This window comes from Equus przewalskii, chromosome 4 (assembly GCF_037783145.1).
Source record: "Equus przewalskii isolate Varuska chromosome 4, EquPr2, whole genome shotgun sequence".
Lineage (NCBI taxonomy): Eukaryota > Metazoa > Chordata > Mammalia > Perissodactyla > Equidae > Equus > Equus przewalskii.
Window position 1 is genome coordinate 11,794,339 of NC_091834.1, and position 19,527 is coordinate 11,813,865.

A 19,527-nucleotide genomic window follows, 5' to 3' on the forward strand; every position below is an offset into this window, starting at 1 on the left:
TTCATACCCACCCATTTCCTCTCTGAGCGGAATGAGGCTTTAATCTTGTTCTAATAGCATTCAATTCAGTGGCACAGTACACCAAAGTGTATGTCTTTGTGGTCAGAGTAAATGGAATCACAAGAAGAATCACCTCACTCACATTTTCTGTTTAACATATGTCACATTTTGGGGGGAGTGGAAGATTTTGGCATATTTGAATGCCTTTCCTTATGTTTAACATACCTCTTTCTAACATTAATGTTCCAATTTCAGGGCTTAAAATTTTTTTGAATTTCATACATTCATTAATTTTCTTTAGTCATTCAACAAACATTAATGGGCACCTATTTTATACCAGGCATTGTGTTGGGTTATACAGAGCACTAGTAGATGCAGGAGAAAAGAGATCCCTAGAATCTTGAGAAGCTCAGTCTAGAGGGAGACTTTTAGACTTGCAACATAAAAAGGCATTAATAAAGAAGGAGACAAGTTTTTTTGGAAACACAGAGGTTGGAATAACAATACTAGAAAGGGACAGAAGTTAGGATATACTCCATAGGGTGGGAGAGGTAAGTATTGAGAGATGTTTGTGTGTTTGCCAGTTAGAAAAGTGGGGTATGGCAGATAGTAAATAGTAGAGAGAAGACATGCTCTGTGCGTGTCTCAAGAAAGGCAGGGTCTTTAGAGAGGCTGGAGGCCAAGAAGTGGCTCGTGGGGAGAGGCGAGGCTAGAGTGGCAGTTTAAAGCCAGCTGGTGGAGGGCCTTATGTAGCAGGCTAAGCAGACGGGATTGTTTCTATCTGGAGATGGGGAGGCACGGAAGGACTGCTCAGGAAACTATAAGGACTGCTTTTTACTTTAGAAATATCTCAGGAAGGTAGAGGATGGATAGAGGGTAGGGGACTGTCAAAATATCGACAGGAGGCTGCTGAAGAAAACTGTTGGAGTAGAAAAAAGAATGAGAGTGGGAATCCTGGAAACAGGATTAGCTGAAAAACTGCTTAATGGAAACTGGTTGCATGTGGAGGTGAGGAAGATGGAAGAATGAAGGAAGAGTTGGCTGGTGGATGGTGATGATACCAGGGCGAGCAGAAAAGGGTTTGGGGTAGCAATAATGACTTTCACTTCGGGCATGTTGAATCTGAGGTGACTGCGTGTGGGGATATCAGCTGAGTACGGAAATATGGGTCTTGAACTCAGAGAGAGGAAATGGCTAAGGGGGGAGATTTGGGATTCCCCAGCTGGGGTTTGAGGAATCAGAAGATTGTCCATGAAGACTCCGCGGAGGGAGGGAGAGAGGCAAGAATGGAGTGTCTCATGCTTCACTTCTACTTAGTAGAATCAGGTGACAGTTTCATTAGCTGCTTTTTAAACATTAAACCTTGTCAAGAATGTGGATTTGGGTGACATTTTATCTTAATAAGTAACCTCTTCAAAAGTAAGTTTTTAAAAAGAAAATTGGTGCGCCTCCATGAGGTAGGTCTTCATCGTGGAGTCTGTTCGCTCCAGCATCCTGGGTTTAATGTCAATGCATGTTTTCACAAAGTGATATTAAATCAGAAGGGGCTTCAAAATAATCTTACAACGAACTTGGTCTATTCAAGTTAAAGCCAGGATTAAGTTAGATACATAAGAAAACATCAACGATTGGGTTCTTTTTTGGGTGGGCTTTGGAATGGGAACGTGGAAAAAGGTATATAATTTGTGCTGATCTCAAGGGGGAATCAACATTCATTTTTATCTATATTCATATGCATAGCTAATTCTGAAAAATGCATAGGATTATAACCTCTTAAGAAGGAGGGAGGAATTTAGGGATCATTGTAAAATTTCATGTTTTGTAGATGAAGAAACTGCACAATAAATTTAGGTAGCACTGCAAGCTCGATCTTATGACTCTAGGAGATTCATAATTGACATTGTCACGTTAAAGGCTCTGAGAAGTTCTGCAGCAAAAAAAACCCTGGTTTTGTTTTCTTAGATTTTCCAGTCATTTGGTGATCAACCCAACATTTCGCAGAGTTTGAATAATGGTACTCTAAAGGTTTTCTTTATAATTAAGCGAAACAATGTAAGATTTCTAACTATTAGCCACAAAGCTCAGTTCCGTTAGTAAACACTTACTGATTCCTTAATATTTATAGGCACTGTGTTAGGTAGTAAGGGTACAAAGATTATTCATATAATAACAATAATAATGGTGGTTACAATTTGTTGAGGTGCTAGGAAATTTGCTAAGTATTTTACATATACCATCTCATTCAATCCTCTCTACCCTGTGAGGGAAGTAAGTACTATTTCCCATTTTAGAGATGAGGAAATTAAGGCTCAGAGAGGTGAAGTGATTATCCTAAGGTCATGGACCTAGTGAGTGACAGAACTGGGATTCAAATGTGGCTTCTGTCTGATCCCACTGCTCACATTCTTGACTACCACCGCACTGTCTTTGGAGAATTTACAGCCTCAATGTTGTCCATAAGCATTTGCAAGATGGACTTCAGATATTTTGATTTGAGAATCTCCAACCTGTGATGTCTAAAGTTAACCCCTGAGGTTCTGCATTACCCAGAAAAGTCTTCCTCACTTATCAGCCAGGGTAGCCCCTTTCTCTCTGAATCTGAAGCTCTGGGTATCAAACAGTGCTTTGTTGGGATGTAGTATTTCGTTTCTTCCACATGACACAATGCAACATATATGAAGTAGATCAGGATATAGCTAATTTAGGACTTTCCTGTATGGTTCCTGAATGTTCCTTTTTCATTTTTTTTAAGTGGGAAAAATGAGCACTATATTTTAAATCTTCTTTATACACTTTAGGCAATACTTAACATTTAACTCTTAGTAATTTGTGTTTTTAATGGAATAGGGTTTTCCTTTTGGGTCGTTTTCATAGAGTAACTTCGGTTGTCTAAACATAGTCTGAAATACGTTGGGGATTATGGTTTCAACACATGTAAGCCTAAGGCCAAAGTATGAGTAACACATGATATTTTGTTACATTTCGTGAACAAACCACTGTTTTGTGGTATAATACAAAACATAACTAAGTAGTTTAGATCACTATCAGGCATTACAAGGTTAGGTTTTCAATTTACGTGATTACTCAAAGCTCATTAGAAGTATATTCTTTAGCTCTAGGGAATGCCGTCTAGAAAATTGTGGTTTCCCTTGTGAAAATGGTATATTTTTAGTTCATTTATTATGTTTTTAGTTTATCTCAATTATATCCCTTTGTACTTTTAGTACAATAGTTGAATTCACAAATAAACTTACAAAGTCTATTTACCAGTGAGCCAAAAAGGGTAAAAAAAAAAAAAAAGGAAAAGAAAAAATAAGTTATTTTTATTTATTAACTTAGACTCTGTCTTTAGAATGTCATAGGTGTTCTATCAATGAAACTGTTACGCATTATTCTCCCTAGGTCATGCCAGCTGTGGTGTGATAGAAAAGCTCTAAGTTCTAATTCTGGCTCTAGTACACACTAGAAAGCCAGTTTGACTTTCTGATTTTTTGGCTTCCTCTCCTAGAAAATGGACCTACCGGGGCATAGTGGTTAAGTTCATGTACTCTGTTTCGGCGGCCTGGGGTTCACAGGTTTGGATCCCTGGCATGGACCTATACGCTGCTCATCAGGCCACGCTGTGACGGTGTCCCACATACAAAATAGAGGAAGATTGGCACAGGTGTTAGCTCAGTGACAATCTTCCTCAAGCAAAGAGACGAAGATTGGTGACAGATTTTAGCTCAGGGCCAATCTTCCTCAACCAAAAAACAAGAGAGAAAGAAAGAAAATGGACCTACTATCATGTCCCTGCTATGTGGAAGTTCTTTTGAGGTATGTTAGGAATAACATGAACTCTGCGATTGCATATGTATGGAGTCACATTCTCTTTCTGACCCTGTGATCTTGAGTGAATTATCTAACCTCTTTGAGCCTTAGTTTCCTGATTTGTAGAACAATGATAATAATAGTGTCTACGTGATAGGACTATTGTGGGGATTAAATTAGATAATGTTTGTAAGTAACAGAGACCAGGATGGGATACAGGTTAGTTTCTCACTACATGTTAAATTCTTTCCCTTTTTCATTACTATATATGTATATTATTATCATCTTATTATTTCATACTCTTTATTTTATTTATATATGACTACTGCTAAAATTACACTTCAAACATTTAATAAATCACATGAAAACAACTGTGGATTGTGATTATATATCTGATATCTGAAGAATTAACCCTCATTTGGTCCAGCACATTTACTGAGCTTTTGCTGTGCACAGTACATTGGATTGACTAAAAAGAACTCAGAAAGTCTCTTTCTGAATCCTTGTTAAGTCCACATTAACAGGGCATTTAGTTTTGCTTATTTTTATCTTATTTTTAGCAAAATAAGAATGCATTATTGGCAATATACGGGCCATAACTTGGTAATAATCCATCTCCTTGGTTTAACATAGAAACATTGACCATATTTTCAAAACTGAAATGTTGTCTGTAGAGACCTTCCTTCTGGAGAGAATGGAGGCCTTTCTAGGGGAAAGGGCAGCTGGCTATTGCTCTGAACGAGACACATATGAAGGAAACATTCACGCAACATCAACCTCTGAGTCTTAAGTAGACACATATTCATAGAAATAGTCTTACCTGTAGTTTTGGAATAATCATTAAAATCTGACTGTATGTCTGCAGTCTCTTTAACTTAATTCCTGGAGACCTTTTCTTTTCTTGCTTTGACAATCAGGAAGCTTAAAACTGAATCTGTGGCCCAATTATATTCACCTTACGAAACTTTAGCTTGGGTCTTACCTTTCTTGGCCCTGATTTTTATAATTTGTCTTTTATTAGTGATCTCATAAGCTTTGTTGAGTAAGGGGGAGTATTAATATAATAAATAAATAAATAAGAAAAAAATCTATTTAAACCTTTTGTTAAAAGAGATCTAGTTCCCAAATGACCCAGACATTTGACTTGTAATGGGGTAAGAAAAACGTGGGTCAAGTGACACCTCATCTGCTCGTTTTTGGAAAATGCGTTTGTTTTAGTGATTGGAAATGGGGTATTCTTAGAAGAAACTAGCAAGTCCCCATGATTCTGGACTGCCCTTGGGATCAGAATGCTGGTTTGAACAATAATCCTGATTTTTAGCAGCTTATTATGTGTGCCTCCACTTTGGGCCAAGGAGATTTATTCATGCTGATGACTTCAAATTCCGTCATGAACCTCCATGTTGCGCCATGTCAGTTTAAGATTAATTATGGTAATTCTCAGAGCAACTGAGAGTGTGTCAGAGTTTCCAGCCAGATCGACACTCCTCCTCTGATCCAGAACCCAGGGCTTGGGGGGCTGGGGAAGGAAATGGGCTTTGGGGACGGACATGCATTTTAGACATTTCCCTTAAGTACACTTGGTTCTGACACAAGGCCTTGACTTCCCACTGTTCACTGTACAATTGGGCACCTTCATGTATATTTGCTGTACGTTTCCTGGCTCTCTCATATGTTTTTATAGTCAGGGTACATCAGATTTAGTAATCAGGCTTTGGTCACTCCAGAATGACCATATGCTTTGAGGTATAATTACTTTTCTAACATTGAAAATGAAAAGGCTGTTAGGCTGTGAATCTGTGAATAATCAGTCATTCCCTTGTTTAAGTAAAACAAGTTATCATAATTCATCAGTACGGGACCAGCCCGGTGGTGCAGCAGTTAAGTGTGCATGTTCTGCTTTGGTGGCCCAGGGTCTGCCAGTTTGGATCCTGGGTGCGGACATGGCACCGCTCATCAAGCCATGCTGTGGCAGGTGTCCCACATATAAAGCAGAGGAAAATGGGCACAGATGTGAGCTCAGGGCCAATCTTCCTCAGCAAAAAGAGGAGGACTGGCAGCAGATGTTCGCTCAGGGCTGATCTTCCTCAGGAAAAAAAAAAAAATTCATCAGTAAATTAAATTTTCTTTAGAATGGCATTTATATCCCCATGCTGTATCATGATGTTTAGTAATGACTTATTAAAAATAATACCCTAGGAAGTTTTCCATTTTAGATCACCAACGGTGATATGTGATAGAAAAAGGACCAAAACATACTGGATGTTCTTTCACAAACTTTAGGAAACAGAGTTATTGGAACTTCGTGTGGAGCGTTGGTTTTATTTTAAATCAAATGCTATCCCTGCATCACAGGTGCCTTATTATTTCTCTTTGGGCAATAATTCTAGGAGGAAAAAACAGTCAGAAGATATGCTGAGTTATGTAGTAGAACTGCACAGTAGTAGTAGTTTGTGGCGGTGGGAACAAGACTGCTACTAATAGCTGGCTTTTTTTGATTATCTGCCACGCTTTTCTCTAAGTCCATTGCATATATTATCTTATTTAAAGATCATAGTCCTAGAAGGTAAACGTTATATTATCTCCACCTTTCAATTGTCTAAGGGCCGGCGTTTTTATGATCTCCATTTTACAGGTGAACAAACTGAGACGCGGCCAGGGTAAGACGCTTGCCCAAGGTCACAGAGCTATTCGGTAGCAAAGCCGATCTCTGATCAGGACAGCCTGCAGGCAGAGCTGCTGCATCCACCACGATCAGAGAGCTGCCTCCTTCATCATCTTTTATTGCTAATATTTTATAAATTTATATTGCATCAAAGCATTGCTGGAGACCTAGATTATCTCGCTTTTTTAATAACATGGCACTGATTTGTAGCAACATCTGTACGATGCTGTTATGATGATTATGATCAAATTGTGTTATGGATTTAAGTGTATGTGTGTGATGTTTCTGATAGCTAGCATTGATATGCTGTGTCAGGCATTGTTCAAAGTTCTTTACAGGCGTGAAAACACTTAATTCTACTATTATTCAGGTATCATTAAGGATAATAACAGCATCTACTTCACAGAATTAAATCTCTTAAAATATGCAAAGTGTTTGGACTGCATGGCATGGGATGAGTGCTCCGTACATGCTGGTTGTTATCCTTTTGTTACAGATGAGGAGCCTGAGGCTTCAGCGAGGTTGAATACTTGCTCACCGGCACTCAGTGGTTTAGACGCAGAGCAGGGCTTTGAACCCGGGCAGTCATGTTATGGAGCCCACACTTAACCACCACACAAGTGAGAAAGCACAGGACATTTGCGAATTACCCTTCTGTTTTCACTTGCTTTGATTGCCGAACAGAACTGAAGCTTTTGTGTTACTTATGAAAAACAGCATGGTGTCTGGATTAAGACCATAGGCTCTGGCGTCAGCCTGCCTAGGTTAGAAGAGCATCTCCATTCCCTCATAGCTGTGCAACCTAGGGAAATTTATTTAAACTTTCTGTGCTTTGGGTTTCTCATCTGTACAAAGGGGATAATTATCTCACAGGGTTGCTGTGAGGATTAAATGAGAAAAACCTATCTAAAGCTCTTAGTATAGCACCTGGCATATGGTGGCATTCAAAAAAGATTAGCTGACATTATTATGGTTATTAGAAATAAAATTGCGCTTGCATTTCAAGGTATACTTTGAATTTTAAAGTCACAGATTAAATCCTGGGAGTCAAACTTAAAGAATACTCCTATAAACCAAACGAGACTCCCTCTGAAAGAGTGTGTGTGTGAACTGGCTTATAGAGAAAGTCAGAGTGTGGGCTGTAGAGGGAACAGGATGAGGCTGCTTACACACCTTGAAGAGCTAGTGGGGGCGCTGCATGAAAAGGCCAGAATGGTCCACATTGATACATTTATCTGGGTGCTTAGAAACTGTGTTTAGGCAGTTTATTCTCTGGTTATGGGGGAGTCAGATTTCAACCAGCTCCATCATGACTATTTTCTAGACCTCGCATAAAGGGAGAAGAGAGAAACATTGTGCCTTCCTCATCTTGGATTCTTCTGTTCTTGGAAGGTAAGCCAAGTGGTATAGCCTTCTTGCAACCGCCAACAAGTACATTTGCTGTTCCCTCCCAGTCTTATCATGTACCTTGTGTCTAAACAGCACCGAAGTGAATGCTTGGAGTTATAGTTTTAATTTTATTAATGTTTAAGTTGTTTTTGTTGAGTTCAGAGTATCTTGTCTGTGCTAATTCATATGACTAAGATTTTTATAGTCCCTGCTCTCTGCAAGCCTAGTTTTCTTCAGGGAAAAACTGGGAAGTGAGGGAAAAAGATAAACAAATAACCATGAACAAAACTAAGGTGGTGATTGTTTCAAAACCCACTCTATTATACAGTTGACTTTGAGGGATATTGCTTCATTTTTCTTGCTTTCCCTTAATTTTGTTGAGTTCTGCATTCAGGAAGACATGTTCTCATCTGGTTACAGCCTACTTCCCCAGTCTCTTCTGTAGACCGACAGTTCAGAGGAGGTTAATAGATACTCTGCTAAAAATCTGTACTGTTTTACATTAGTTTAGGGAGCACTGGCTTATATAATATAACCAGGCTTCTTTTCTGCTGGACTTTGCAGAGCCTTCACTAACCCCATACCCAGTCTGCAAGAGGAGACTGTCATAAGTTGAGTTTATTTAATCGTGGCATCTTTATTTCCTGCAATATCTTAGAGTGAGTGTTTGAGGGCCACGCTTTGGGAAATGTTAGTTAATATGGTAGTCAGTTTTATAGGCGGAAATTGTTAGAGTAAGGTGCCACAGCTTAATGGTAATTTTGCTGTTATTTTTTCAAGATTAAATAGACGCCATACCGCAGCTTATTAAAAACATGAAAATTATGAACTCAGAGCTTACTATAGTGTTTTTCTTTTGTATCAAACTGAAGAAAAAGAAGAAAATGACAAAAAAATAGGATTTATTTAAAAACACGCTCTAATTCTATACCGAATCCTGAATCCATCACAAATTTAATCTAAAAGTATACATATTCTTTCTAGAGTCACAGTGTTGAAAGACACTTAGGGGACCACAAGCTCTTCAGTCGTCAACGGGGTTGTTGTTGCTCTTCCTTTTCTCTTTCTTTTTTTATAAATGCAAGATAGTACAATATAGATTAATAAATTATTGATAATTTTATAGTGCAGATTAAAGCAAAGATATTTCTGGACATCCCCAGCTACCCAGAAGAACATTTTTCTAGAACTTCCCAGTCCCAGTATAGTAAATGAGATGATTTATTGTCGTGATATTTTAATTCATGACTTTTAATTCTTACGTGGGAAGAAATTTAATTTTTGCTCTCAAAGTCTGGGTTTTCTAGAATACTGGAAAGAAAATCAGAAGGTCTTGGTGACCTTGTTAAATTCAGACCCCAGTAAGCACCATGCCTGATACAGAGCAGATACCCAACACGTTCGTGGAATGAACTTTATCTGACTGTGTTTGACTTCTCATCTGTTCAAAGAAAACTTTGGGCAGAATTCATGTCCTCTTAGGTTCCTTAAGGTGTGGAAATGTGGGTTCTGTGGTACTCCGTAGGTCTTGGATTGTTTAGGGAACAGGTAAGGGTCATTTGGGAGCAAAGACAAACAACTTTCAGCTTGCTGTATATAATAATAAGACTAATTATAAGCTTTATTTTACAAATCGAGTCTTTCTCTCTACTTCAGCTTTATCCTATTGGTTGTACACAACATACTTTTAAATGTGAAGAGTGAGCCCCTTTCTCTGCACAGAAAGTAAAACAAATTATTATTGCTGATGATATGGAAGAGTTTACTGTCAATCTTCAAAGTCACCCATACCATTTAAAATGTTTACTATCACTAGGGCTTAATTAATGCACTTAATTAATACCTGGAAACATGAGCAGTTTCTTTTCCCTCAAGGGTCTCTGTATAGTTTTGATTCCAGGATCACTAACTAAAATGTCAAAAATGTAATAAATATATGACCGGAGAAAGCAATTAATATTTATTGAATGCCTATTTTGTGCCACATCCTGTACAATATGTTTACATATTTACGTATGCTATCCTTTTTATTCCTTAAGGAAACCCAAGAGCTACGTATGATAAATTAGTTTTGAGAAAATCAGTGCTAAACTTCAAGTGATTTGCACAAGATCCAAGAGCTAGTAAGTGATGGAATAGAAATATAAACTTATCTTTAGAGAAAAAGAAAAATATTTCAGGAATAACTAGTCCATTTCAAGTATATACTGGCCTGTGTAACTGTGGACTAGTAGGAAGGAGAAAGACCCTGAAGGTGGCGGTGGGCTAAGAGCCCTTACGGTCCCTGAGCATGGGCCTTCAGTGGAAGTGCAGCGTCACCCTCCTCTCCACCTTGTGCCCTGAGGGTGTGTGAAAGCTTCAAGCGGCATTCCATTCTGAGTGGTGTGGGCATGTGGAAAACACAGTTAGGAGGATATTTTATGTGATTAACGTTGGTTGTCATGGCAAAGTCTAGATTTTTCATTTGCATAGACATGAACCCAGATATTCAATAAATGTTTCCACTTCAAATGTGAAAAGTTATCTTTAGTGGATTAAAAGTCAGAACTAGTTAGGACTTTTTTCATACCATGCTACAAGGCAAATGAATACTATATCTTTTCTTTTTTAAACTCATATTTTATTTTTATAACTTTTGTCTTCTTGTTTAATATTTGAAAAAAATTCCAAAGACATTTGCCCACACGTCTCACTATTTTGAAGATATTATTGCTAAAGACTGGAATTATATCTTTAAAAGATGGATGAACACCATTTGAATGTCTAGTAGAACACCTTTGTCATACAGGGGCCTAATGAATGCTCTTAGAGGATCAAGGTTAGATGAAAGCATGGCGAGGTCATCTAGTCCTGGGCTTTGAATAAGATCTCCTCCAAGGTTTCTATCAAGCTTGAAGCTTTATACTTTCATGCTATCTGAAGTTTGTCCATGAAATGTGTGCTTTTGACGTATTTTTAAAGCAGTTTTGATTCTCACAGTAAAAGAGCTCAGATGTCCAGTAAAATTCTAATATAAAGTCAACTGGTTAGATTTTGTATTTTTAAAAAAATTCTTAACTGACCTGCTCTATAAGGGGGAAAAAAACTTATCTTCTTAAAAAAAAGTCATTGTAGATCCTAATTATACTATATATAAAAATAACTCAGTTGGCATTAAAGAGTTAAGTTTTAAAATCTTGGAAGACTGAAGAAAAAATATCTCAGAAATTCCATAAACTTCAGATTTTGCCTGTAAATTGATTCTAAATATTGAAAACCAATAACTACATACGTATTTATCAGTGGAGAACCATGGCTATATTTTCTCCATGGTTTCAGTGACATGCCCCTTATGATATCCAAAAAAGTCAAATTAATTCTTATTTCTTACATTGTATAAAATCATGTCTTATTTAATGTTTCTCATATTTACTCCATCAGACTGTCTAAAATAATATTTTTCTTTCTGTTTTTAGTTGCTTTCCTTTTATATACATGAGAGAAAAAATATATTTCTACTTCACTATAACTCTGCCCGTTAATCACATTGTGTATTTCTTGTAATCCATTTCATTGTTTTCCCAGAAAGGCATTCTTTTTGGAGATTTCCTGTTTTAATTTTGACTGATTGTTTTCTAGGGCTGTTGCAAAGCTAACATCCCAAGAATTATTTTCAAAGAACTCTCGAGTTGGTTTCAACGTTATATATCATCTTTTTTGGTCTTTTCATTTCCATTTTGTTGGAGTACACTTGACGTCTCTACTTGGATGTCTAATAAACATCTCAAATTTAACTGATCTTCCCACTGGACATCGTCTGCCCAGTCTTCTTCATCTTTGTTAATCGCAACTCCATCTTTCCAGTTGATCAAGCCAAAAATCTTGAAAGTGCACTTGACTCTCCCACACTCCACATCTAATCCAACAGGAATGCTGTAGCTTAACTTCCAAAATATAGCGGAATCTAAGCCAGACCTCTACTGTAACCATAGGCATCATTGACGTGATACGTACGGCTATCTACTACTGTCTTGGAATTGTACATGACCAAATGACTTTATTATCATCATGGAACATCTAAGAGGTGACAGCCAGGCTATCAGTCTTCCAGGAGATATAATTAGGATCAGTAGTTTGAACTTATAGACGGAGATTCTCATTGAACAGAGATGGACACTCTCATAAGCAGAGCTGTCCAGCATTGGAATGTGCACCCGAGATGGCAGGTTCCCTATCAGTGGTGGTGTTTAGATAGAGGCAGATGTGCCCTCTCTGGCCACCATCCACACTGGCCGAGGACACTGTGGAATCTCACAGTGGTTAGGTGGCTCTTTGAGGTGCCTTCCACAGATGACAGAGATGAGATCCTGTTGTTTATAAAAGCCCATGGCCATGGCTGCCTCTGTAAGAACCTGAACGTCAGAGACACTGCTGAGCCTCTTGAATTTTTATTTTAATAGAGCTGCTTTTTATTAAATTACTGAACCTACTAAATTTTTATTAAATTATTGAAACTGTTAAATTATTAGTCATGACTACTTCTGCCTTGTGTATTACTTCTTTAATATTTAATATTTGTATTATTTTCTCTCATCCTATAGTAGGACCAGTATATTTAAAATGAAAACTCGAGAAATTTCCTGACAAATAGTTGGAAAATATATTCTGTATTTCACATTACCAAGTGATATTCATCTATTAATTGTTCTTGTTTTTTCTTCCTTCAGAGTACTTAAACATTTTATATTAAAATCTAGATGAAGGAAATCATTTCTGACAATTTTATGATTAATTTTTTTGTGTTTGCGAGTCTTTATACATTAATAATAAATGCCCTTTCCATCAGGTTTATGATTTTTGTTTTGAAATGTTTAACATATATGAGAACATATTTTCATGATATAGTTTTTAAAATCTGATGTATAAAGGAGATTTATTTTAGTTTTATGATCATATGTAAAGTAATTCTTACCTTTTGTCTTACAGATTTTGTCAGCCAAGAAAAGCCTCTTAAAAATTCCTTTCCCTCAAATTCATTTGTAATGTATCACCAGGCTAACAATTGGTTTTAAAGTAAATGTTGGAGACTTGCCTTTTCATCTGCTCTCTTCTCTTCTTTTTGGGCAAAGACACTTATGGATGACTTTGGCTCATCTTCCAAAATGTGGGAATACTTTCCTCCTTTCCCTTTCAGTGGTGGTCATGACATAGACAGATATTGTAGACGCTGGCTTGGTTTATAACTTTTGTCCTAGGAGATGAATATTAGAGTATTTTGGAAAGTAACCAGGCAAAGACATTTGAATGATCTTAGCTCAATGTGGTGTACAGATGAAAGAAAGAAATACAGAAAAGAAAGCTGGGTGTTAAGTTGAGGACTGGGTAATATGACTTTTCTTTATTGGATTACAACATTTGGTTTTGAAAAAAATCTTAAATAGAGGGAAGCTAGGCCCCATGTCAAGAGTGCTATTTTTCATTACTAGACTTATCATGCTTTATCTGATGTTTCTTTGTCCTGATACTTCTAATTCAGCTTTCAAAGCTGTCTGCAAAAAGTTTTCAATTTGGGTTCTGACTTTACACAGTAACAACAGGATAACTTGGTGGCTTTCATCTGTATTTTACCTTTTCAATTAATGAAAAAAGAAGATGATTTCTACGAGTTGTTTGGTACTGCCAAGATAGAGACATGGCCAGTGTTTAATTTCCGAATTCTTCTGATCACAGGAGCGCTGCAGTGTATGAAGAGTCCACTTTTCGAATAAGGCTGGCCTTAATTTAAGCCAGGGTGCGCTGGAGCCAGGGCCCTAGCTGACAAGACGTGATTGTGTGTCTCTTTTCTCAACTCCGTGTTCAGTGACATCACCTCAGTAGCTTGAAATCCCTTGCTGGGAGTATTTGCACGATGGGGATCAGCAAATATTACAAATCAGAACTCTCCTCTGACCTCAAAGAGCTGGTTGGTAAACATTTACCAGCACAACACTAGTTTAAGCACACTTAATTTGTGTGACTTTGCTCACGATATTTAACCTCTCTAATCTTCCTTTTCCATCTCTAGAAAATGTGGGAAGCTAGTACCTACTTCACAAACTTTTTGAAAAAAATTAAATGAGATAACATAGATGACAACCCTCAACATAGCATTGATGAATGGCTATAATAATAATGATAATGATAAAAATAATCCTTTCAAACACAAGTAGGTTGCTAGTGTGAATTTACAGGACTGCTGTACTCACTGTTGGCTAGGTAGTGAGAGGAACAGGGTTGCAAAACCCTGGCAGAAACTTCTGTTTTTAAGTGGACATTGTCTTGCTGAGCTTTCTCTTACCAGTCTTTTAACATTTTTGGCTTAATTCAGCATCTATTTTCACTATGTATCATATGGCAAACCACTATGGTGAGTATAGTGGGTAGCCTGTTTTGTATTTTACAGCCTGTGTCCTTTTGCTACTTCTGAAACAGTTCTGGAAGTAAGCACCACCAATTTATCACATGTTTTGTCATCCTGTCTTCTAAGACATTTTTTATTATAGTTATTTATTTATATTGATATATGTAATATATATTATATATATTTCTTATTATTATATTTATTGTTGTAGCAAGTTGAGGAATAAATAGGAAGTAAGAAATTGAAGATACATAAGGAAGTCAGCAATTATAACCGAGAGAATGCAGCGTAAGAACTCTGTGAACTAGGGAGCTTTTCCATGTTTGTTATTTTGGTTTTTCCTGTCTTTCTCCTTGTAAAGATCAGTGATAAAAATGGGCCAGTGTGGATCCTCTTAGAGTCAGCGGGAGATGTTTAGCTGCGTTTTGCTCCTTGGCTTATAGCCTGAGAGGACAGAATCTCAAGGGTGGGGTGGGTAGAAGTAAGCTACCTAAGGAGAAGGAACAAGGTTCAGTCTCCGGGGCTTTTGCCTGTAAATCCGAGGAGAATCAGGGCTGCTGGTCTGCTAGAGTGAGGTTTCCTCACATGTGGGGCAGTTGGAGAAATCTGGTGATCAAAGGAAGAAGGGTGTTTTGAGGAGAAGGTAACAGGCAAGAAAAAATCAGAGATGCAGGATGTGAAGTCAAATGATGGAACTTTCTGTCTTAATGGAGACCATCTGGTCATCTTATCTTTAAAGGAGTGATTTCTCAGACATTTCTCATCTTATATCAAGACGACCATATGTCCCAGATAGCCTGGGATGGGCCAGATTTCAAATATGTTTGCTGCTCTTGGACCATTGGCCCCCATCGGGATTGGAAAATAAGATCACTATTCTTACTCCCTCTCCCAACTTTTGTTGCTTTTGTCACATGTAGTTTCTAAGTAGTTAACAGCATCATTAAGCAGCTGTCCAAAGCAGTGTTTCCCAAACCTGACTGTGTGTCAGAATCATCTGGGACATGCGTTAAAATACTGCTTCCCGTGGCACCTGCTCCACTCCTGCAGCCCCAAAGTTCAGATTCATTAGGTTGTGGCAGATATTCTGATATCTGTATTTTCAACCAGTGTCCCACATGATCAAGAGGTAGCTGGCTCCTGGACAGGTTGTTGGAAACCAATGGACCAATCAATGCCATTCACATCTTCCTCTGAGCATCATAAAGCCTCTTACAACAGGGCTTCACGTATCAGGGTTCTTTGGCTTATGAGGATCTTTGAACTCCTGAGATTTTAATGTTAAATTTGTGAGTATGGGTCCATTGGAATTCTCCTGGAGGGGACTGTAGCTTTAATCAAATTCTCAAAGGAGGTAATGGCCAAGAAAGTTTAGAAAGCCAGGCTTAAAGGCCAAGACTACAATCTGATCGTCCAGAACATAGAAGGTACTTTTTTCAATGACCTTACACTTAGCTGCCCTCACAGTTAATTGTTTTGTTTTGTTTTTTCATCTTCTCAGAACTAATTACTGATCTAATAGGAGTCTCTTTTCTGGATTTAAGGAAAACACACACACACACACACACACACACACCCCTCCATACGCACACGTCAGTGACATTCTAAAACAATGACTCTTCTCTCAGACAAGTATTTTCAATTTTGTTATCCAGTAACATTTAATAAGTGTGTGTGTGTGTGTGTGTGTTTGAAGGATGAGAGTTTTGGGGTGACAATTGGTCACCTCTTTAGCCTCCCCATTTCCTCAGCCACCTTTCCCTCTGTGCCCTCCAGCTTTCTCTGTGTTTCTACCAAAACAGGTTCTGGATCTGTAATCCAGTGAAATCCTGTCTGTTTTAAACGTTAGGGTTAATATTCTCCAGCTGTGTTGCCTCAGCACTAGGGAGACTTTTTCCTTGACAAACATTTGCGGTTTAAGGATCCAAGCAATAGATTGGAAACTTTAGGGCTATGAGTTCTAACTCTGGGTCTGCCCTGACACAGTGTGTGACCTTGGGCAATTCATTTGATCTCTTTCCAGACTCTCTGATCCTTGATAACAGGATCTTTTAGAAATTCCCTGCCAATAAAGGCATATGGAACCACTCCTTGGTTCCACAAGGGAAGGCTACACTTCATTATGCTTCATGCCTTTAACTCTCTTTCTCCATTTACCCATCTCTCCATGCCAGGGCCTCCAGAGTCTTACAGTGGCTGTTTTCCCAAGTCTTAGAAATACTTTCTTACTTTTCTTTCTAAAAATGCATCAGCAACGCTACTCTGTTTCAGCCCTCTCCAAGATTCCAAACTTTGTCCCCAAATACACACCCCACAAAACTAAATTGCCCAGGGTGCTTTGGAACAGTGTGGATTGTGCAGAACTGGCCTCTGCCCTGGATTTCAGTGGCTACTGTGAATAGAAGAGAGCTAAGTTTCTCTCTCATTTTCCTGCATTCTACAAAGTACAATTTATTGTTTTATGAGCATCCACAAATCATTTTTATACTCCCTCTATTTTTTAACATCTCCTTTTATAGAAAATGATTAAGTTAATAAATTTTATTAAAAGCAATACAATTCCAAAAATTTTCTTTTGTAGAAAATATGCACCATTTCAGCTTTTGGACTTTGTTAGAAGGTTATTTACTCAGATAATATGTGTCTTTTAAGTTTTGGGAACACACACACATATCCCAGTGTGTAATCAAGAATTTTGTGGGGTGCCATAGGATAAAATTAGGTTTTGTAAAGAACTTTTAGATTCCTGGTAATTGCTGGTTCCTTGTTTTAGAACAAGGCTGGAACAGTAGTGTTGTGAATATTTCTTTCTTGCTAATATTTTCATCTGCTTCGCCCTCAACATCTCATGTTCCCCTGGACATTGGGTTTTCATATTTTAGTCATTTTATTTCTGTTAATGACGGTTAAGAGTCCTTGGGCCAAAATACTAAGAAGACTTGGCGTGTGGTTCATAGTAAGTCAATCAAATGGACTGAGCAGTTAATCAGTTAGTGGAGTAACTTTAGTCGTGTGTTCTTGGTCAGACACTCTTTACTTGGAGTGCTGCGGGCGGTCAGTCTTCTGGGGCGGACAGCCTTCCTTCTGATGCTGCCTCCCTCACTCTCCTTTCCCTCCGAGGCTGGCCGAGAGTCCTCCACCTTTGGTTTGTCTCCTCAGTAACTTCCTTTTGCCATGGACCATCTTCTCCTCTCTCTCCGCCAAGACTTCTTTTGGGTAATTGCCAACCTGGAAATTGTCTGATGATCTAATATCTGCCTGTTATTCCTGTGCAAGGGAAGTAACAATAATGGTTAAGATTTTTTATTTAATCTATGCTAGCACTTTTTATAATACTTGTGATTTTTCATTTAATCTTCACAGTAATCCTGTGAGATCACTTATATACCCACTATATTTGTGAAGAACAAAAAAACGTTAAGGTAATTTGTCTAGACTCACACAATGAGTAAAAGCAACCTGATTTGAAACCTTGAGTGCCTAACTGATGTGCTCCACCTTTGAAAAATAGCCAGATGCACATATAAACCATGTGGTTTTAAAACTGTGATGGTTACCCCAGTCACAGTAGAGCTGCTCTAGGGGTAAGAAGAAAGTGACGAGTGGAGGGAGCCAGTAGATGGGGCTCTGTCTCTCCCCTCCTTCTCCTCCAGCCCTCCCTCCCTCTCTCTCTCTTACACACACACACACACAAACACACCACATGTGCACATACCCCCCAAGCTGAGCAGATAATCTTTTATCTGTTTTCGCACTGGACTTCCAAGTAATGTTTCATTTGAAGAAAGTTTCTCTGTAAAAAACAAACAAGCTTTGAAAATTGCTGCTTTCTACAATCTCACTTATCATAGTGCATTCTTATCTTTCCCGCCCTGGTCTGGAAATGCTAATGTAATTCAGATGTTAGCTGAGGTCATCCTTGTCTCTGAGGTTACCCTGTCCTTTAAGATTTAAATAAAGTTGCCTCAATCCCCCATTTCATATCTCCTGGAAGGTTCCAATGCCATCTCCCAGATTTCTGCACGTTCTCGAACCTATTCTCATGGCAAACTTTTTTCTGGTGACCGCTTGACCTCACAGCATTTTACCTCCCACAGCTGCCTTTTTCTCTGTGCTCCAGCTCCATGCTGACCTCCACGAGAACTCAATCCTTTTTCCTTAACTTGTACCCCCTCTATCCCCAATTCACTCCCACAAGGAGCTGTTCCATGATGAAGAACTGCAGGCAAAGGAGAGGGTTTATATCCCAGCAAAACGTTGAAACGGAATGTTAGACATTGTTGCTCTTCAGCATTCTTGAGCCACTTTGCCACCAGGAAGTTCCCATTGATCGCATTCCTCTGCCACAGCAGGTCCAGGCCCCTTGCTCTCAGCTCCTCCTCCCCCTTCTCACCTTTCTCTTCCTCCTCCTCCTCTGTCTTGCCATCCCGTCCTCCTTCACCTCAGAATCCCTCTGCATTTCTTCAGCTGGCCTTTGTTTGCTGGCCCCTTCTTAACCAGGTCTCTCAGACTCTTGCCTTGTCTACCCCGAGCAATTTATTAGGGTGTTTTTCTAAATGAACACGATTTTCCCTCCATGAGAAACTGTGATGCACAGTATTGAGAAGAGTTTCCCCCCAGCTATATGAACGATCTGGCCCTACTGGAGGAATATAACCAGGCTGGTTAGCAAGCCCAGACCGGAGGCTAACTTCAAGCCCCGCAGGAGAACAGTCAGGGGCCTGTGTGAAGGGTGGATGCACAATTTGTCTTTTTCCTTGAGAGTTAATATTAAGAGTGTTCAATGCCATGTGTTAAGGCAGATACACGCAGCATCAGACACTATGCTCAGCACTTCACATTTTTTACTTTAATTGAAATATCACACTCTGTGAAGTACATATTTATATTTTCTTTTATCTCATGAGTGAAGTTAAGCAACTTGCCCCAAAGTCAGAGTTGGAAAGTAGTGCAGCCTGCTGTAGGCCCTGCCCTGACATTGCAGGCTCTTAACTACAGTACTATGCTATTCAACCACCTAGTGGTCAAAAGAATACTTCTCCTGGATGGTCCAGTCCACCCTCTGGCATCCCTTGCTCCCCTGGGGAAGTTCCTAGACTCCATGTCATTTTCCTGCCTCCTGAGAGATTCTCATAGAATTTGAAGGATGCAACTATTTTCAGCTCCCTTCTGGGAATATGTGCTTTTTCTAGTATACAGCAAGGAACTGAGCTTAATCTGCAAGTCATGTTAGCTGTATATTTAGATATCTGTATTTCTAAATGAAATGTGCTAAGTAAACATT

General features: G+C 38.7%; 1 protein-coding gene across 21 annotated transcripts in view; it reads left to right on the forward strand.

Moving 5' to 3' along the window:
- SUGCT (succinyl-CoA:glutarate-CoA transferase) overlaps positions 1-19,527 on the forward strand; it is a 749,104-nt gene that overhangs the window by 440,508 nt on the left and 289,069 nt on the right. For 4 of the 21 annotated variants that reach the window (XM_070615473.1, XM_070615471.1, XM_070615479.1 and 1 more), the window contains one exon: positions 7,800-7,867. The exons of the other annotated variants lie outside the window; for them this stretch is intronic. In XM_070615473.1, coding sequence (XP_070471574.1) covers positions 7,800-7,867 — 68 coding nt within the window. The remainder of the gene's footprint in view (positions 1-7,799; positions 7,868-19,527) is intronic. 21 annotated transcript variants of the gene reach the window in all.